At 38.0% G+C, this 15,331-nt stretch overlaps 1 protein-coding gene across 15 annotated transcripts in view; it reads left to right on the top strand.

The window, feature by feature from the left end:
* BAZ2B (bromodomain adjacent to zinc finger domain 2B) overlaps nucleotides 1-15,331 on the top strand; it is a 157,687-nt gene that overhangs the window by 63,474 nt on the left and 78,882 nt on the right. For 14 of the 15 annotated variants that reach the window (XM_074873917.1, XM_074873921.1, XM_074873919.1 and 11 more), the window contains one exon: nucleotides 12,895-13,050. In XM_074873917.1, coding sequence (XP_074730018.1) covers nucleotides 12,897-13,050 — 154 coding nt within the window. In that variant the 5' untranslated portion in view covers nucleotides 12,895-12,896. Of the gene's footprint in view, nucleotides 1-2,663; nucleotides 2,743-12,894; nucleotides 13,051-15,331 lie in introns of those variants that run through there. The other variant, XM_074873914.1, reaches the window with a different exon arrangement.

The raw sequence follows: 15,331 nt of genomic DNA, 5'->3' as shown, positions 1-15,331 counted from the left end.
AGGGTAGAGGAATCCTTTATTCTCTGAAAGATTTATGGGGGAATGCCCATGAACTAGTTCCGAGTTGGTTACTTTGACTCCTGTGGAGTTCATACACACAAATAGATATCTGGGTTTGTAGTTATTTCTTCCTAAATTATCTTCCCCTTAGCTTATGCTTTTAAAGTTTAACTGTTTGGATTGAAATTTTCTCTGCCCACTTATTTTTTTAATGTGCTTTTTTCCCAATGTGAAGCTAAATAATAACAGGTGGGCAAAATATGTTGTTTGTAGTGAGGTTTTTTGACTGTTTTTGTGTATGTAAGAACAGATACATTAGGTTTCGCAAAGTTAGCCCTCGTTTTAGTGCCTTCTATCATTCTTTGGCAAAGATAGGTGAGGTTCAGTTATGGAAATATTAACCAGCACGTTGGGAACAAGCACGAATTTTAACACTCTTGAATTTCAGTAAGTCCCAGAAAAACCTGTGGCAGCTTTTGCCATCAAAGGTTCAGCAGGGCACTCCCTTCTGTAAGTTTTTCTCAAGTTCTGTTGGGGCCTGTAATTGGAGCTAAGCCTAGATTTTGAGCTTGAGGAGAGGAAGCCTGGCTTTTGAACCATGGGAAGAGGTGTACAATACAATGGCAAAACTGGAACAAAGTTTGAGTGACAAAAAGTCAGCAGAAAAGCAGAAACTGTGCTTCTGACAGATTGAAAGTCAGGTTTTAGAAAAGCACAAAAAAAGGCATTGACTTCAGCTTGTCCCTGTTTGGAACTTCTTGGCCACAGTGTGTATTTCTCTTTTGTATTTTATTTTCCATTTAGTTCTGTATTTGCTCTGAGACAGTTCTAATAGAGTTTAAATGCTTGAAGTTACTATCTTGTGCAAATGCACTGCTACATGTTTATTCGTAGGAGATGAAGAAGCAGATTCTGAGATTGGAAAGAAAAGATTTGTTGAGCTATTAAGTAGAATTTATTTAAAATAAATACATACTTTGACAGCCAGAAAAATGGTTGTATGTTCTAGGGATTTTCCTTAATACAAGGGTGAGTTTTAACAGATATTTGGAACACTAAATATCTATTCAATTAATACAATGTTTTGAGACCTGCTGTTTTCATAAAATACAATGCTCATTAAGAACACAGAAATTGATTAGAAAATTGTAGACGAACCTTATAATAGTCAAGAATACCCAGCTGCTAAGCAACACTGCTTTATCCTGTTTGACTCTAATACTAATGAAAGTTCATGTTGAGGGCTATATACATAAACATTTGATTTCAGAGTGTAACTGTTGATTTAGAATAGTCTGCACAGATTGCTTTTCTGTCTTTTATCTTGTTGATTTGGTGCTAATAAAGCAGTTGTTAAGATAATGTATTTAAATACAGCTGAACTTGAAGTTTCTTATAATTCCAGGACTTCTAAAAATAGTAGAAGAGACATGGTTTTTTCTTTCAAACTTGACTCTCATTCACGTTTAATCAAAATAATAAATTCGGGAATGTACTGGCTGTTTCCCTGACACCCCCCCCCCCCCCCCCCCCTCTGCTAGCACCACCCACCTCTTTTGGAGTGTTAGGCTAAAAGGTGAAGTTTTTTTCCTTGGTGCCATTTTTTTCAGTTGTAGAGCTGGCAATGGAAAACTTTTTACACGATACTAATTACACTTACGATGACAGGAATTTTTATGAAGTATAAATGTAAAATATCAGTATAATCATTGGGCAATAGGCTTTCAGAACTCATTACAAGAAATCTAAACTTAGTTTCTTGAAGGTGCCCTTAAGTTATCGGTTATTTGAACTCCATTCAGTTGAGCATACAATGCAAAATTTGGATATTTTCACTTTAATGTGTCATTAATTTGTTTAGATAATAGACTGTTGTATATTGTGCACACAACTTTATAAATACACTGAGCCCAAAATAAGAATTAAAAAATAAAAGAACACTAGTTCGCTTAGTAGATCACTTACAGTAGCTAGCTACCTTAAACACTTGTTTCTACTTGTGTTTAAAAATAAAACACTTAAGTTTCAGTCAAGTGTCAGTAACATTGAGACTTCTGTGAGTCAATTAGGTGTTTGTTTAAAAATAGCTTATTCTGCTAAAATAGGTTTAATTAAAAGTGCTTCGCTGAAAGAACACTTGCTTTAACGTCCCAGTCCTTGTTTTGCTGCATAAATATTGTCGGGTGAAATAAAACAGAACAAAGTGTTGGAGTCTTATTTTTTCCTTTTTCCCAAGCCGTTTATCTTGAAAAGTCAGATACACAATAGCTCCTAGTAATCCTTCCCAACTGTTCATAAGACAGCGCAAGAAACTCTCCTTGCTCGTTCAGGTCTGCCTCGTCGCGGTAAGCCGAGCCCAGCGGTGGTGCAGTGAGGAGCAGAGCCGGGGGGGCGGCGGGGCTGAGCGGGGCTGTCCTGGGCGCGGGGGCTCAGGCCTGGGCGCCGGGCCCCTGGGCCCCTCTGCGGCCCGCGCTGCCGCCGGCCTGCGCCGTGGTGACGGGCGGGCGGCACGGCCTCGGCCGCGGGCGGCGGGGACGGGACAGGCCTCCCGGTCGGAACGGGGCTCGGGCGCACTCACGGTTGCAGCTGGCGGAAGCAGAGGCTCCGGCGCCAGCCACGGCTGTCAGCGGCAGGACACCAAGAGTTCCTCGAAGGCGACTCCTGGAGAAATTTCCCTCTAAAATGCCCTGAAGAAGCAGCCTGGTTAACTGCTGCAACGGTTGCTGCATTGTCATAGGCAAGGTCAGGAAGCTGTAATACGGTTTATGGAGCCACATTATGGATGTGGCTTTCACGTGTTTTCAATTTCATTTTGAAAGAGATTATTTTGTAATTAGTGTTCCTTTCCCTGTTATTTAGAATATGTAACTATGGGTAAAAAATTATTCTTTATGCCCAACTGAAATACAGTTTTCATTTTTCAAACTTACTTTTTCCTTCCTTTTAGGGAAAGATAAGGAGAACAAAATCTGGAGGTAGATATGTTACCAAGTGGCATATATCTAGATATTAACATTAAAAAGATTAGAAAGTGCTGTCCTAAAACCCTGGTATGTCAGCTACTCTTACGTTGTAACAGCTAGAAGTTAATTATGTGCTTTCCTTCTTACCATTCTCAATGGTCGTATTTACCAAGCTAAAAAATGTTGACTGCAGGACACTGCTGTATCATAAATCTTGAAAAAAACTTGACAGGGTTATCCCATGAATGACTAGGTTAAAAGTGTGATACTGATTCTCATTTAACTTCATGAGTGGAGACTTAGAAGGAAATAGCATTTCTCACCTGGTTCTTACAGAATAAAGTGTATTTAGACTTACTGAAGAGAAAATATCTCAGAGAAAAAATCAGGATATAGGATATAGAGGGAAGATAAACTTTTTTCTTAGGCATCTGTTTAGGTATGTAATTATTGGAGATGAAGGCAATTTTAGGACATGTTAGTATCACAGGCGCTTCAGTGAAATGGCTGTGTAAGCCAAAAGTAGGTTGGAAAAGCCAAATCCAGCTCTTCATATATGTAGAACTTTCTAGCACCTGAATGACCAGAGATTTCAGGCAAATTAGAAAAGGAGGTAGTGTCAAAAATTGTCTGGATCACAGTGACTTTAAAATAGTATTGATTTGGTAAAAGGTACGCATCTTAATCTAGTATATGACCCTGTTAAACTGGATTACTTTGCTGGGGAAAAAGTTTTTGGTGCTTTCACCATTCCAGCAACTGAGCTGTTTTTTCACAGCTGGCCTGCCATATCCTATGAAAACGAACACCTTGGGGAGCCTCTGTTGGTGTTAATGAAACAAAACAAGGCATTTACTGCAAGGCCATGTTCTTCCCTTTATTCTTTATTCTTACTGGACCATGATTTTATTGGATACTTGGAGGGAAAACAGTAACAGAAGAGTTCAGTTAGCTGTTCGCACAATTAAAGTAGAAAACGACCCATTACTGCAGTTCTTAGCAGCAGGTCCCATGTGTTTATTGGTGTGAGGCCCAGGAACTTTCTCACCTAAAGTTGCCAGTATAGGATATCTGTCTTTTACTATTAGATTGTCTGATGCCTTTAAAGCAATGATGGTGAGAATTTGAGACAGATGAATAAGGAGTAACAGTTTTTATTTCACACTCCTGATTTTAATGGATTTGTCTGCCACAGGGGTGTTCAGACCTTTCCTCTTCCTTCCCGTTAAAGTCCAGTCAAAACAATTCTTTGTGTCAGTGGTATTATTTTGGCACTCAAGTTTTGCTGCTTTAAAGACCTGCTTGAGAAGTGTATCAAAAGAGACTGTGCTGCTGCACTTCACTGGTTATTCTGGTACCTTAATTTCTAAAATGACATTATCCTTTGTTGTCCCTTCGTGGTAGGTGAGGAAAAGGGTAATAATATGAATGTGCATTGATACTTCATGAGTTCTAAATGCATTTCTTCACCTCTGCGAAATATCTAGGTGTTTTGTGCATAAGTAGTAGTGCATAGTTGAATGAAAAGATCAGCTTGATAGACATCAGCAGGTAAAAAATTCAGATGCATAATAACAGGTAAGCAAAATAATATGGAGTTGTATCACTGGGTGGTTATATTCAGGAATGCTTGTTTCAGATATAAAGTTTTAGATAGGAGCAGGGAAGATAACCAAGTGATTCTCAGGAAAAGAACCTGAAAAAGTCCAGTTGTTCAGCTTGGAGAGGTGAATAGGAGAACAGGGTATGAATAACCACAAAAGTAGGTGATGGTGCTTACTCTCAGTTGTAGAATGCTAGACTAGGTAGTGGCCAGATAATGTATTACTGACTAGTCCTGTTTCTCTTAATAATGTTTGGGGGCCTGATGTTCATAGTGCTGGGAGCCCTAGCACACAATTAGGTTTGTCAGACTGTAGAGTAAAATTAAACTCTTCTGAGTCCTTAAACATAAATTATGCTGCCATGTCAAGGAACACATTGTAAGGCCCCACCGTTCTACCCCCCTCATTTGAATTAGTTTTTTGAGATTTTCTGTAGGAAGCCTACTTAGACGTATTCTGGGTTTAATTCAGAGTTTTCTTGATTGTAAACTGCAGTGCAACAGGTGTATTGACAAAGTTGCCAACAAGGAAGCAGTGCATTGTCTGTTTAGCTCAGTGTTAAAAGTTACCTGATTATCAAATGACTGGATAAATTGGGCATAAGCCCATTTTGTAGTTCAAAATTAGAGGAAATAGAATGATTAACACCTTACTTTTTGAATGCAGGCAACAAAAAGTAATATAAAATGGGCTTCCAAGTACCTGAAATACTACAAATAATCTCTATACTTCTTAATATTCTGATTATTTTTGCAGTTATCCCTAGAAATGGTGTCTTTGTCTGATAGGGCCAAATAGTAATTTCTGTAAAAAGCATGCTAGTGAAATTGTTTACTTGCAATTTATTTTCTGCAATCCTTCAACACTTACTGATTTTCAAACAACTACTGGCATAGGATTTCTAATGTGGGTTTCAGTTAGCGATTTCAGAGCTACCCTAAAAAAGAATTTTTGCTATCTATTTAAAAAAAGTTACATTTAGTATTGGTATGCAAAGATTGAACAATACTTTATGGTTTTAAAAATTAGAGGTAGCTATAGATACAGTTTGCTCAGTGCCCTCACAAACATAGGTAATAGTATAAAACGCTATCAGTCTTGCTTCTAGAACAAGATGTAATAGTACTAGAATCTAGTGCAGATGAACCAAGTATCAAAATTTCATAACCATATTAAAAAAAAAAAATAGTTCTGTGGGGAATGAAAGATTAACTTTTTATACAGAAACTGGAAATGTTCTTAATCTGTTTAAGATGAACTGTCATGCAGAAAAATACAATCTTTAAAAACTGGTATTTATCCCAAGTCAGTATAAAATATCACAGTGATTCATTACAACAACGCCAAGTGTAATGGAAAGCTGGGGAGGGACTCTTTATCCAGGGAGGTAGGGATGGGACGAGGCGTAACAGTTTTAAACTGAAAGAGGGGAGATTTAGATGAGATCTAAGGCAGAAATTCTTCCCTGTGAGGGTGGTGAGGCCCTGGCACAGGTTGCCCAGAGAAGCTGTGGCTGCCCCCTCCCTGGAAGGGTTCAAGGCCAGGTTGGACGGGGCTTTGGGCAACCTGGGCTAGTGGAAGGTGTCCCTGCCCAGGGCAGGGGGTGGCACTGGATGGGCTTTAAGGGCCCTTCCCACTAAAACAAGTCTGTGATTCTATGATTTTTTTTTTTTTTTTGAACAGAAAGGTTTGTGAAATGTCTGAAATGATGAAACATTTATTTCAGTTTGATGACAGAATCTGGTGGAATTGTCTCTTGTGGGCACTTATCAAACTGATGACAGAGAATTCTTGCATTTGAATGTTCTTCAGATACTTTTATTTCAGCCTCTGTGGTCATGATGGACTCCAGGCTGTGTATCAGTTTTAGGTAGTGCCAATATTTATTTGCTGTTAGAATCTGCTTAGAAGTGTTGGAATACAGACATGTAGTGCTGTTGTCTCCACTCCATGAGCTATGTCTCTGTGAGACTTAGTGTTGTCTCCACAAATTGCACCGTACCGTTGTCATCCTGTTACCTAAAGTGTGAGTGCTCATCTTCTTGAGCTGGGTGAATTGCACAGCTTTTCCACTGGCAAAAGTAAATTATATGATGGGGTCCTTTTCTTGTCACCTGATAGAAATTTGCTGTGCTGCAAGGAGTGGCTTGTGCAGATTAATTGTACTAGCAGGCCACTTCTGTAGGGTGAGTGTTCCTGATTGAAAGTGTGTACGTCTGTGTAAGAAGCTATATCCACTGATCTGTTTTCATGTTTTGAGGATGGTGGTGTCAGCTTTTCCTGTCCTAACCCAACATAGAAGTGAAAATAACAGAAGATGGAGGGGTGCTTATTTGAAATAAGTGGTGACTGCTAAACATATGTGTGTGAAGTTGATAACCCATAGAAATAATAACAAATAGCTATACCAATAAGAATATAATATACATAAGAAAATTAAGAATTAACAAATACTACAGATAGATTTGCCTTTATTTAAATCAGACTCAGTGTTGATATTCTGGGTTTGAAATGTTTATTTGAAGTAGGCTTGGGTCACTTCAACATTGACTCCCTGCAGTGCTGTGTTGCCTGGTGTTGCCTGGTATGGCTGTTCACTTTCTGTGGTTCAAATTGGATGGATTGTATTTCTTGCCCAGCATTGTGCAGCTTTCAGCAATATATTCTGAGATTTATCCAGAAGTGAGGATCATGGAGGATGGTATTTTACCCTGACCTGTGTGCCCCTTCTCCCTCCATGGAGTGTAAAGTAACCGAATTACAGTGCCCTCTGTCATTCATAAGTATTCTGTCTTTACCATAATCATGAAGATCATGAAGTGTGTGAATGCAGAAGTATTTGAAGTGAGGTTTATTTCTAACTAAAAATAACAAAATTACTTGTAAAATAGGAGAAAATAAGATTTTGAGTTACAACTTAATTCACATGTATCGTTTAATGATGAGTTTATCTCTTGTTGGATGGAGTCAAAACAGATGCATTTTAAAAAATGTCATATTTTATCCTGAGTCTATTTAAAATGGCCAGTGCGTGTTACCAAATAGTAGAATGGCAACTGATTCCCTCTTCTCTGTTTCCTTTTTTGCCAAGCCAGTCCTGACTCACTTATGCCCAACCTAAGACTTGGATCTGCTTTTGAGTGGCTTTTAGTAAGTCACCTTATGTGGGTAAAGACTGTTAAACATTTGTGGAATAGTGATGTGATGTATTTGTGATTTCTATTAATATTTTCACTGCTATGGATTCTGAGGCAATAAAAAAATGTGTTGTTATACCACTGATTGAATCTGCCCTGGTATAAGACCGAGGAGGGCTATAAAAGTTTAAAGCATAATGCAGGAATGTACCGTCTCCCTTGCACAGTGTAGCTGACAGTAATGTATTAAGGTTACTTGTGGATAGAAGTGTCTTTGTAGTTGGTATGATACTAAAGAAACATCAGTCAGTCTTGCTGTTGATTTACTAAAAGAAGTTTGATTGTGGTGGCTTTTTCTCCTAGAGAGTTTTATGTAAAGTGTGTAAAGTCTTGAAAGTGACATAGTTACAGTGAAGTTTTGCAAAACTTGGAATATTTAGCACTTAATCTGGTTTTTAAGGCTTGTACAGCATTTGAGACATGTAAAGTGAATCTCATTAATTATATTGACATTATTTCAGATGCCTAAACCTTGTAGCAGTAGTAGATGGCATGTCTATGACCAGACCTTGTCACTAGAGAGGGACCATCACCGGGAGCCTCCTGTGTCCGTAGCTAGTCTGTAATGACCTGCACCCGTTCCTGTGGGTGCTACGCTTCTTCCTCCATGAGGTTTTGGTCAGGGTACTTGCTTGTTTTGTGTATTTTCTGGCACACCACTGCTTGTACACCCACTCACTCCTCCCTGGTTCTGTGGCCTCTCTGACATCACGGTGCAGAACCCGTGGGTGTCCCTTGGCCTGCTGGATGCCCCCTGCCAGCACCCGTGCTCTTCATTTACCTTCTGTGTGCTGACCTTCTGGGACTCTGCCCTGCTCTGAAGGAGAAGAGGTAGAGGTTAAATTTTACTTCATAAAATGAAAATGCAGTTCAGATTTGTGATGAACTCTGTTGTGCTGGACTGTCTGCTCTGAGAGACACTGGTGTGCTTCCCTTCAGCAGCTGTAAGATCTTCAGCGTTAGAGCACTGATATTGACTCAAGAAATAGTCATGGACTGGCAATATTACGATACAGTGCGATTAAATACCTTGCTGTAAGGCAAAAGAACACCAAATGTTGTGGGACTCTTCTCCAGTTGGCTGTCAAATAGTTGTTACAAATTTCACTTTGTCATTAAGAAGTGTATTTTTTACCCCTGCACTTTCAACTTCTTTTTCACTCTGTTAGAGGCAATCATTGAAATAGTGAAGCAATACATGGGACCGTAGAGTTTAAACTTGAAGTTGGAGGTAAGTCTACTGTTTAGATTTTTTCAAGACCCACTTCATGGTATTCATGCATCCGAACTAAAATTGGTAGGATACTGTTATATCCATCATAATATCCTGTGAAGGGAGTTATTTGTTAAAACCTGTTTTAAGAGTAATAACATATTTTTTTCTATGTTAGTATACATTTCAGCAAAGGTTTTGAGCTTGGAGTTGGTAGGTAGTTTAAAGAAATTTCACCTTATTAAATGTGAAAATGATTTAATTGTTGTTTCCTTTAGTAAACCTTTACTTATTTTTAGTGTTCTTATTTTTATTAAACAGTAGTGGTTTTTTCCCCATTTTTTTTCAGAAGGGACAACATTTTTCTTGTATAAAGCTGCACGTACTTCCCTTTGTTCCTTTTTAATAAGAGATTGCTTTCTGTTTTCATTGGGTTCAGTTGCATTCATGATTATTATTCACTATGGAAAATTCCTGGAGAATGAGATTCCTTGAGGAATCAAGGGAAGCCTTGAGAGGAGCTGACACAAATCACTACACCTGGAAAATAAAAAATTGCCTGTCTTTTTTCTAGTTTTACTTACTCAATTTCTCTTACAAACATGAGAGTTTTAAAAGCAATCATGAAAGTTCATCATAAGTATCAACTGGCAAAATACACTAAAATGGAACAAATGTCTGATTTACACTTGAGGCTAAAAAGAATATGGATCTGGTGTAACTGGTATGGACTTTTTTAGGCACAGAACGCATTAGGTCTACAGTATAATTATTGCTGATCCTGACTAATGACTGTTTCGGGGATTATCTCTTTTGGAGTCAGCCATCTGCTGTGGTTAGAGTAATTAACTAAACATAATTAAGGGTTGACTTAGTTTGAAAGCAAAACTGTGTATGTCTCTACGAAAAGAATATAATTTCTTCAGTTCAAAATCATTCAGAAATACCAATATTCCAGTTTTCTATTAATGGCTTTATAAACAAGCAGCTGAATTGAAGGTTGAAAATGCAACCCTCCCCGCAAACTGAAACAAAGAGTGGAGGGGGGGAGGAAGGAGTGGAGCCTTGAAAGGTCAGTTTATTACTGTTCTCCCAGTTCTTACTTGATGCTGTATTACCGATTCAAACAGATGGCTTATGTTGGTTAAAAGCTTGCAAATATAGCTAAATTTACATTTCTGTATTAAAAAAAATACTGATTTATCAAGGATATCTTCCCATTTGTGACACGAATACAGATTGCTTATCGGTGGTTCTTAACTGTGCTTATTTCTAAAATACATCCAATAGTAGAGACTTACTTTAATGCTGTATTATTACACACAACATGTCAGCAATTGTAGGAAGGAGAGTTCTGGATGTTTTTGTCAGGAAACCTAAGTAAAACACAAAATTTCAATCATAAGTTTTGAATGCAGTGCATTAAAGCTTAGAAATAACTTCCTTTTTACAAGTGATTATTGTAATAATACCATTATGATGTGTTTCTAATTTACCTTATGCCATCTGTATATACAGTAAATTCATTGTGGCCCTACTTAGAACAATGAATACCAAAATAAAACAAAATTGCAGGTTTTTGTACAAGGACTACCTGTTGGCCTCACCTAGGTTCAATCTTCATAGTGTCTTAAAAAAAAAAGTACTTTGTTATATTAATTTATGTCTATTGATCTTGCTATATGTACTAAAGATAGTAAATTTTTTGTAGTGTGAATTCATGTGTTTACAAATGCTACAGACAAATCTGTAGATACAGATTTAAATCATAATACTAATCTATTAATCAGTATCCTTGGGAATAATTATAAAATTTAATGGACATAATAGAACATTTAAAGTCTAAAGTATATATTGTATTTTTCAGTGGCCTGCTTCCACTCAGTAGCAGTTAGCTGAATTATATTCGCAGATTACTAAAAATCTGTGTGGTATTCTTTAACTGTGGATAGAAGATGTTTAATTGGAGAAGAGTGCATATTTAGGAGTCCTGAATAAAAATTTTAAAATGTTTAATAATATTTTGCTTTGATAAATTCTCTGAAGGAAATAGGTTTTGTGATTTCTACTATTGTTGTGAAAGAAAAGTTCATAGCTTTCATATGCAGTGTAGTAGTAGATAGGTTTTTTGTACCATATCAGTGTAAGTAGTTGATTTTTCTTTATTTACAGAAAAAAAAATTTCTGCATGCATGAAAATACATGTGTTAAATTGGGCTGTAAAGAATAAAAGCTATGAAGTCTTCTGGTGGTTGCAGTTTGTGTAAAGGGGTAGGCAGTTCTATATGGTATGCTATAGTTCCCTTATTAGCAGAATTTTCACTTTGGGAAAGTAGTATTTCTTGTTCTGCTAGCTAGCCAAGTCTAGAGACTATCCAGTACATAGAAATTGCCACATACAAAAATTATTAGTGATAAGGAATGAATGGTTTAGTTAAAATGGGCACAGTGTATCTTCCAGGTATTTTGTGTGTTTCTCCATGATTTCTGCGTTTGTATTTCCTTTGGCTTTTTAAGATTCATTTTTACTGACTGAGAGGAACCAAGGATACTGAGTCTTTCTGGAGAAGTAGATAACAGTTTTTATGCTGGCTTTCCAAATGAGTATTTGGGAAGTCACTGTCTAACATAGCTTTGGATCAGAAGTGCTGTTTAACACATCGGTTTTCTAAATTGATTAAAACAGAATTTGGAAAAGTGTGTCTCTCTTGTGTACTTGGCATTCTGTTTTACAGAAACTGGGAGTGAGATTTTATAGCAGCTGTTTGATGTAGGCTTGGTGCTTGGCCTCCTCACATTTTCAGCGATAGCTCCGAGAAGGGTGTTGTCTCAGGCTGAAGGAGACTCCAGGACAGGAACTGGTTTCTCAGGAGTTTCCCTGTTGGGAGTTAACTGTGCTTAGTCTCGTTGCTTTTGTAATAATAAAGGGACTCTGGAAAGATTTCTTCCCCACCTTGTTTATACTCTGATCCTGACTCACTCAGTTCTGGCAGATTGAGTCAGATAGTCTTTTGACTCTGCTACCATTATGCTTAGACATCATTTGCTTGGTTGCAATTATTAAGGATTTGAGAAACTACTTCTAAACAAGTAGTAGTTTTAGTAATAATTTTACTGTGTGTTTTTCTTAAAAAACAGATGCTGCTTGTTCAGTGAAGTAAGTGTGGTAACTTTTGATTCAGGAAATTCATGGCACATATAAAAATACCTTATTTTATATTAAGAGCTCTCCAGGAAAAAAAAAGTAGCTAGCAACTTCTAGGAGTTCTTATATTTATACTATCTCACCATACTTGCTGGGTCTTTCCCTAAATTAAGAGACCGGATACGGACTTTTTGGGATGCATTATAGGTTCTGTAAAGCTGGGGTCTGTCAGCAGCCAGAGCAGGGCTGCTCTGGAAGGAGGGACGAGCTGGCAGTCGAGGATGATGCAGGTGGTTCCCGACAGCCCCACAGGGTCTGAGCACTGTCCTGGTCGCAGGTCCATGGAAGGAAGGCGTCTGCCAGGCTCTGGTCAGGAGCATCAGGAGATCCAAGCTGATGCCGGCCTGGCGGGAAGCTGTTAACTAACTGTAGCCAGGAGATGCAGGCCCAGACCGGGCCCAGAGCAGTTGAAGGTGCCAGCCAGGGCCGAGATGGAGCTCCGGAGCAGAGGGTCTGTGGGGTGGTCCCAGGTGAGGCTGTGGGTATTCCAGTGGAAACGTGATGTAGCTCTCAGCAGCACTATTGAATTCCCTTACTGCTGCGGTTGTGCTGGGTTCCCCTGATGGCTGGGTGCTCTTCATGTCGTATGCCTCGTGTGCAGGTCTCGAATCGAGGGCAGGTCCTGAGATGGGGTCAGCACAGACACTCTAGTAGTCCCCTTGTGATTTCATTTCCTGCCATAGAAGACGGACATTTATCTTCTCTCTTGTAGATATGGAGTCTGGAGAGCGGTTAACATCATCGTCAGTCTCCTCTACTGCAGCTGCTTCTACTCCAGCGTCTTCTACACCATCTGTAGCTTCAGCAGTATCGAAAGGCGGCCTTTCCCCTGGAGCTGCGTCACTGAGTTCCACAATCAACACATGTGGTAAAAAAGACTCAATTATATATTGCAATGTGATTTTAGTGTTTGTCAACCCTTGTAATTACTATTACAAGTCAAATATGATAAGGTTGCACAGACGCATCAAAGAAAAATGTTTGGGGTTTTTTTTGCTAAGCAACATTCATATATGAATACATTTTACATAGTACTTGTTTACTGAAGGAATTAAATAAATTTAAAATTGCCTATTTCAAATGTGAGAGAAATTTTCAGTTTGCAGAGCTGCCTTAGAAGCGAGGATCGAGTTAAGAATTGATCTGGCAAACTCTGTGCCACTTTCAGATTAAGATCTAATAATCAACTTCTTGAATATACATAATGTTCTCAACATTCAAGCCCAACCCCTACTGTATTTTTATATCTGGAGGAATAGTTTATTCCAATGGAACTTGAGATTGAATAGGTGAATTTCAAAATGTCAAAGTCTTAGATAGTCTTGACTGGTGTGAAACATCTTGGCTTGAATCAGAAACTTATATCGAAGATTTCTTCATGCAAGAATCTCATTTTTGGGAATCAAACTCATATTTCAATTGAATGATGCATATGTCATCAACAGAACAAGAAATGTTGAATAACTCTTCCCTGCTGTTTGTTTCTTCACTTAGGAGAACAGATCATACACGGGTTTTTTTTGTTAGCCTGAGTACTACTGATTCTTATAAGATACACAGTAAATAGGAAGTTTTTCAGCTTAAATTCATGCTAATTCACTACTTCCAGAACAAACCTGTTTCTTGCAGTAGAGTGATCAAGCATGTATTCTCCAAAGTGAAAAACTCTTCTGCCCTGATACTATAGGACCAGTAGATTCTGAGTGCCTACTCCAGCCTGTTTGTTCATTTGCAGCTTCCTTGTGAAGAAAAATAGAAACCAGAATGCCTCTTTATTTTAATCACTCTAAAATGACCCAGAAAAGTTCTTAACTAAAACCAGTCTAGAACAAATAACGATGTGTTTTATTTTTCTGTACCCTGCTATAAATTCAGCTCCAAAATAGTTTTATGTCTGTGTTCATTAGCCCATGCCATTTGAAGTGGTTCTCTGTGGTGGTTCCCAGAATGTAGTAGTACTTCATTTGCATATGGCTATAAATGTACAGTCCCAAACTGAGGATTTCTGTGACTCATTTACTATCTCTTGCTGCCTTTGCTTTGTAGACATTACTGCATGCGAGTTTGTGTCTCCTGTAACATTGTGTGTATATATAGGATGCATATTTGGACTAGCAAAATACAGTACGACTGCAGCAGATGAATAATGTAATAAAGATACTAAACTGTCAGTTTCTTCATTACAAAATCCAGGTAGTCCTTTTCTTATGTAGTTTTAACAAATTTTATTCTCAACTTTTATTTAAAAAAAAAAAGTTTCATTTCTGTCTGATAGTTCATAGTTACAAAGACTGATAGTAATTCCCAGTATTCATGGGTTGTTTCCTTTAATGGTCAGATCCTTTGCCTGGCTGCATGTGATCTTTAAGAATGTATATATTTTCTCAAGGACACTTTGTATTCGTAAAAACAAGCCGGAATGTAGTTTGCTATCAGTACTGCCCCATCAGTTTTATTTATGAGTATATCCATTTCTCTGCCTGTCACAGTACACTCTGGTTATTTCTTGGATCCACTGTGCAGAGGTATACACTGTCCTAGAGAAACTTCACAGAAGTGTTTATGCTGTCAACCAGCCAAAGACTGTTTTCCCATGATTGACCTATGGCTGGAAAGGCAATTTCACCGAGTCAAAACTTTCTTGAATTTACAAGATGCTCTGTAGTCAAGATAGAGTAGTATCATAGCCTGTTCTAAGCTGAATTGTTCTTCACTTCTGTGATATGTAAAAAAAAAAAAAAATTGTCAATCTCAATCTGATACTAAATTATCTTCACATTTAAAAATGCATTTCTCTAGCATCTAATAATTGTTTAAGAATGAACAATTATTCTTAGTGAGAGAAGGTAAAGGCATCTTAATATATGCATTAGGTTAGAGAGATTCTTTTTATTCCGATTCACCTGTTTATTTTCTTTGCAGCAATCGATAGTCTATTAAGTAGTCTCTGCAATAAACTTGATTGCATACCCTATCAGGTCCCCACGATGCATGGTGAGTTAGGTCTCGAGTCTGTATGCTTTGCCAGGCAGATTACACTACAAATAAATTATTGTGGCATATTCCCAGGTCAAACAGACAAAGCACCTGTGTGAAACCATTATAGAATATATCACATACTGTTAGTTTAATTGGTTAATGCAGCACTA

The sequence above is a fragment of the Strix uralensis genome, chromosome 6, assembly GCF_047716275.1.
Source record: "Strix uralensis isolate ZFMK-TIS-50842 chromosome 6, bStrUra1, whole genome shotgun sequence".
NCBI lineage: Eukaryota > Metazoa > Chordata > Aves > Strigiformes > Strigidae > Strix > Strix uralensis.
Note: the sequence above shows the minus strand (reverse complement) of the source record. Positions and strands in the feature narration are given on the sequence as shown.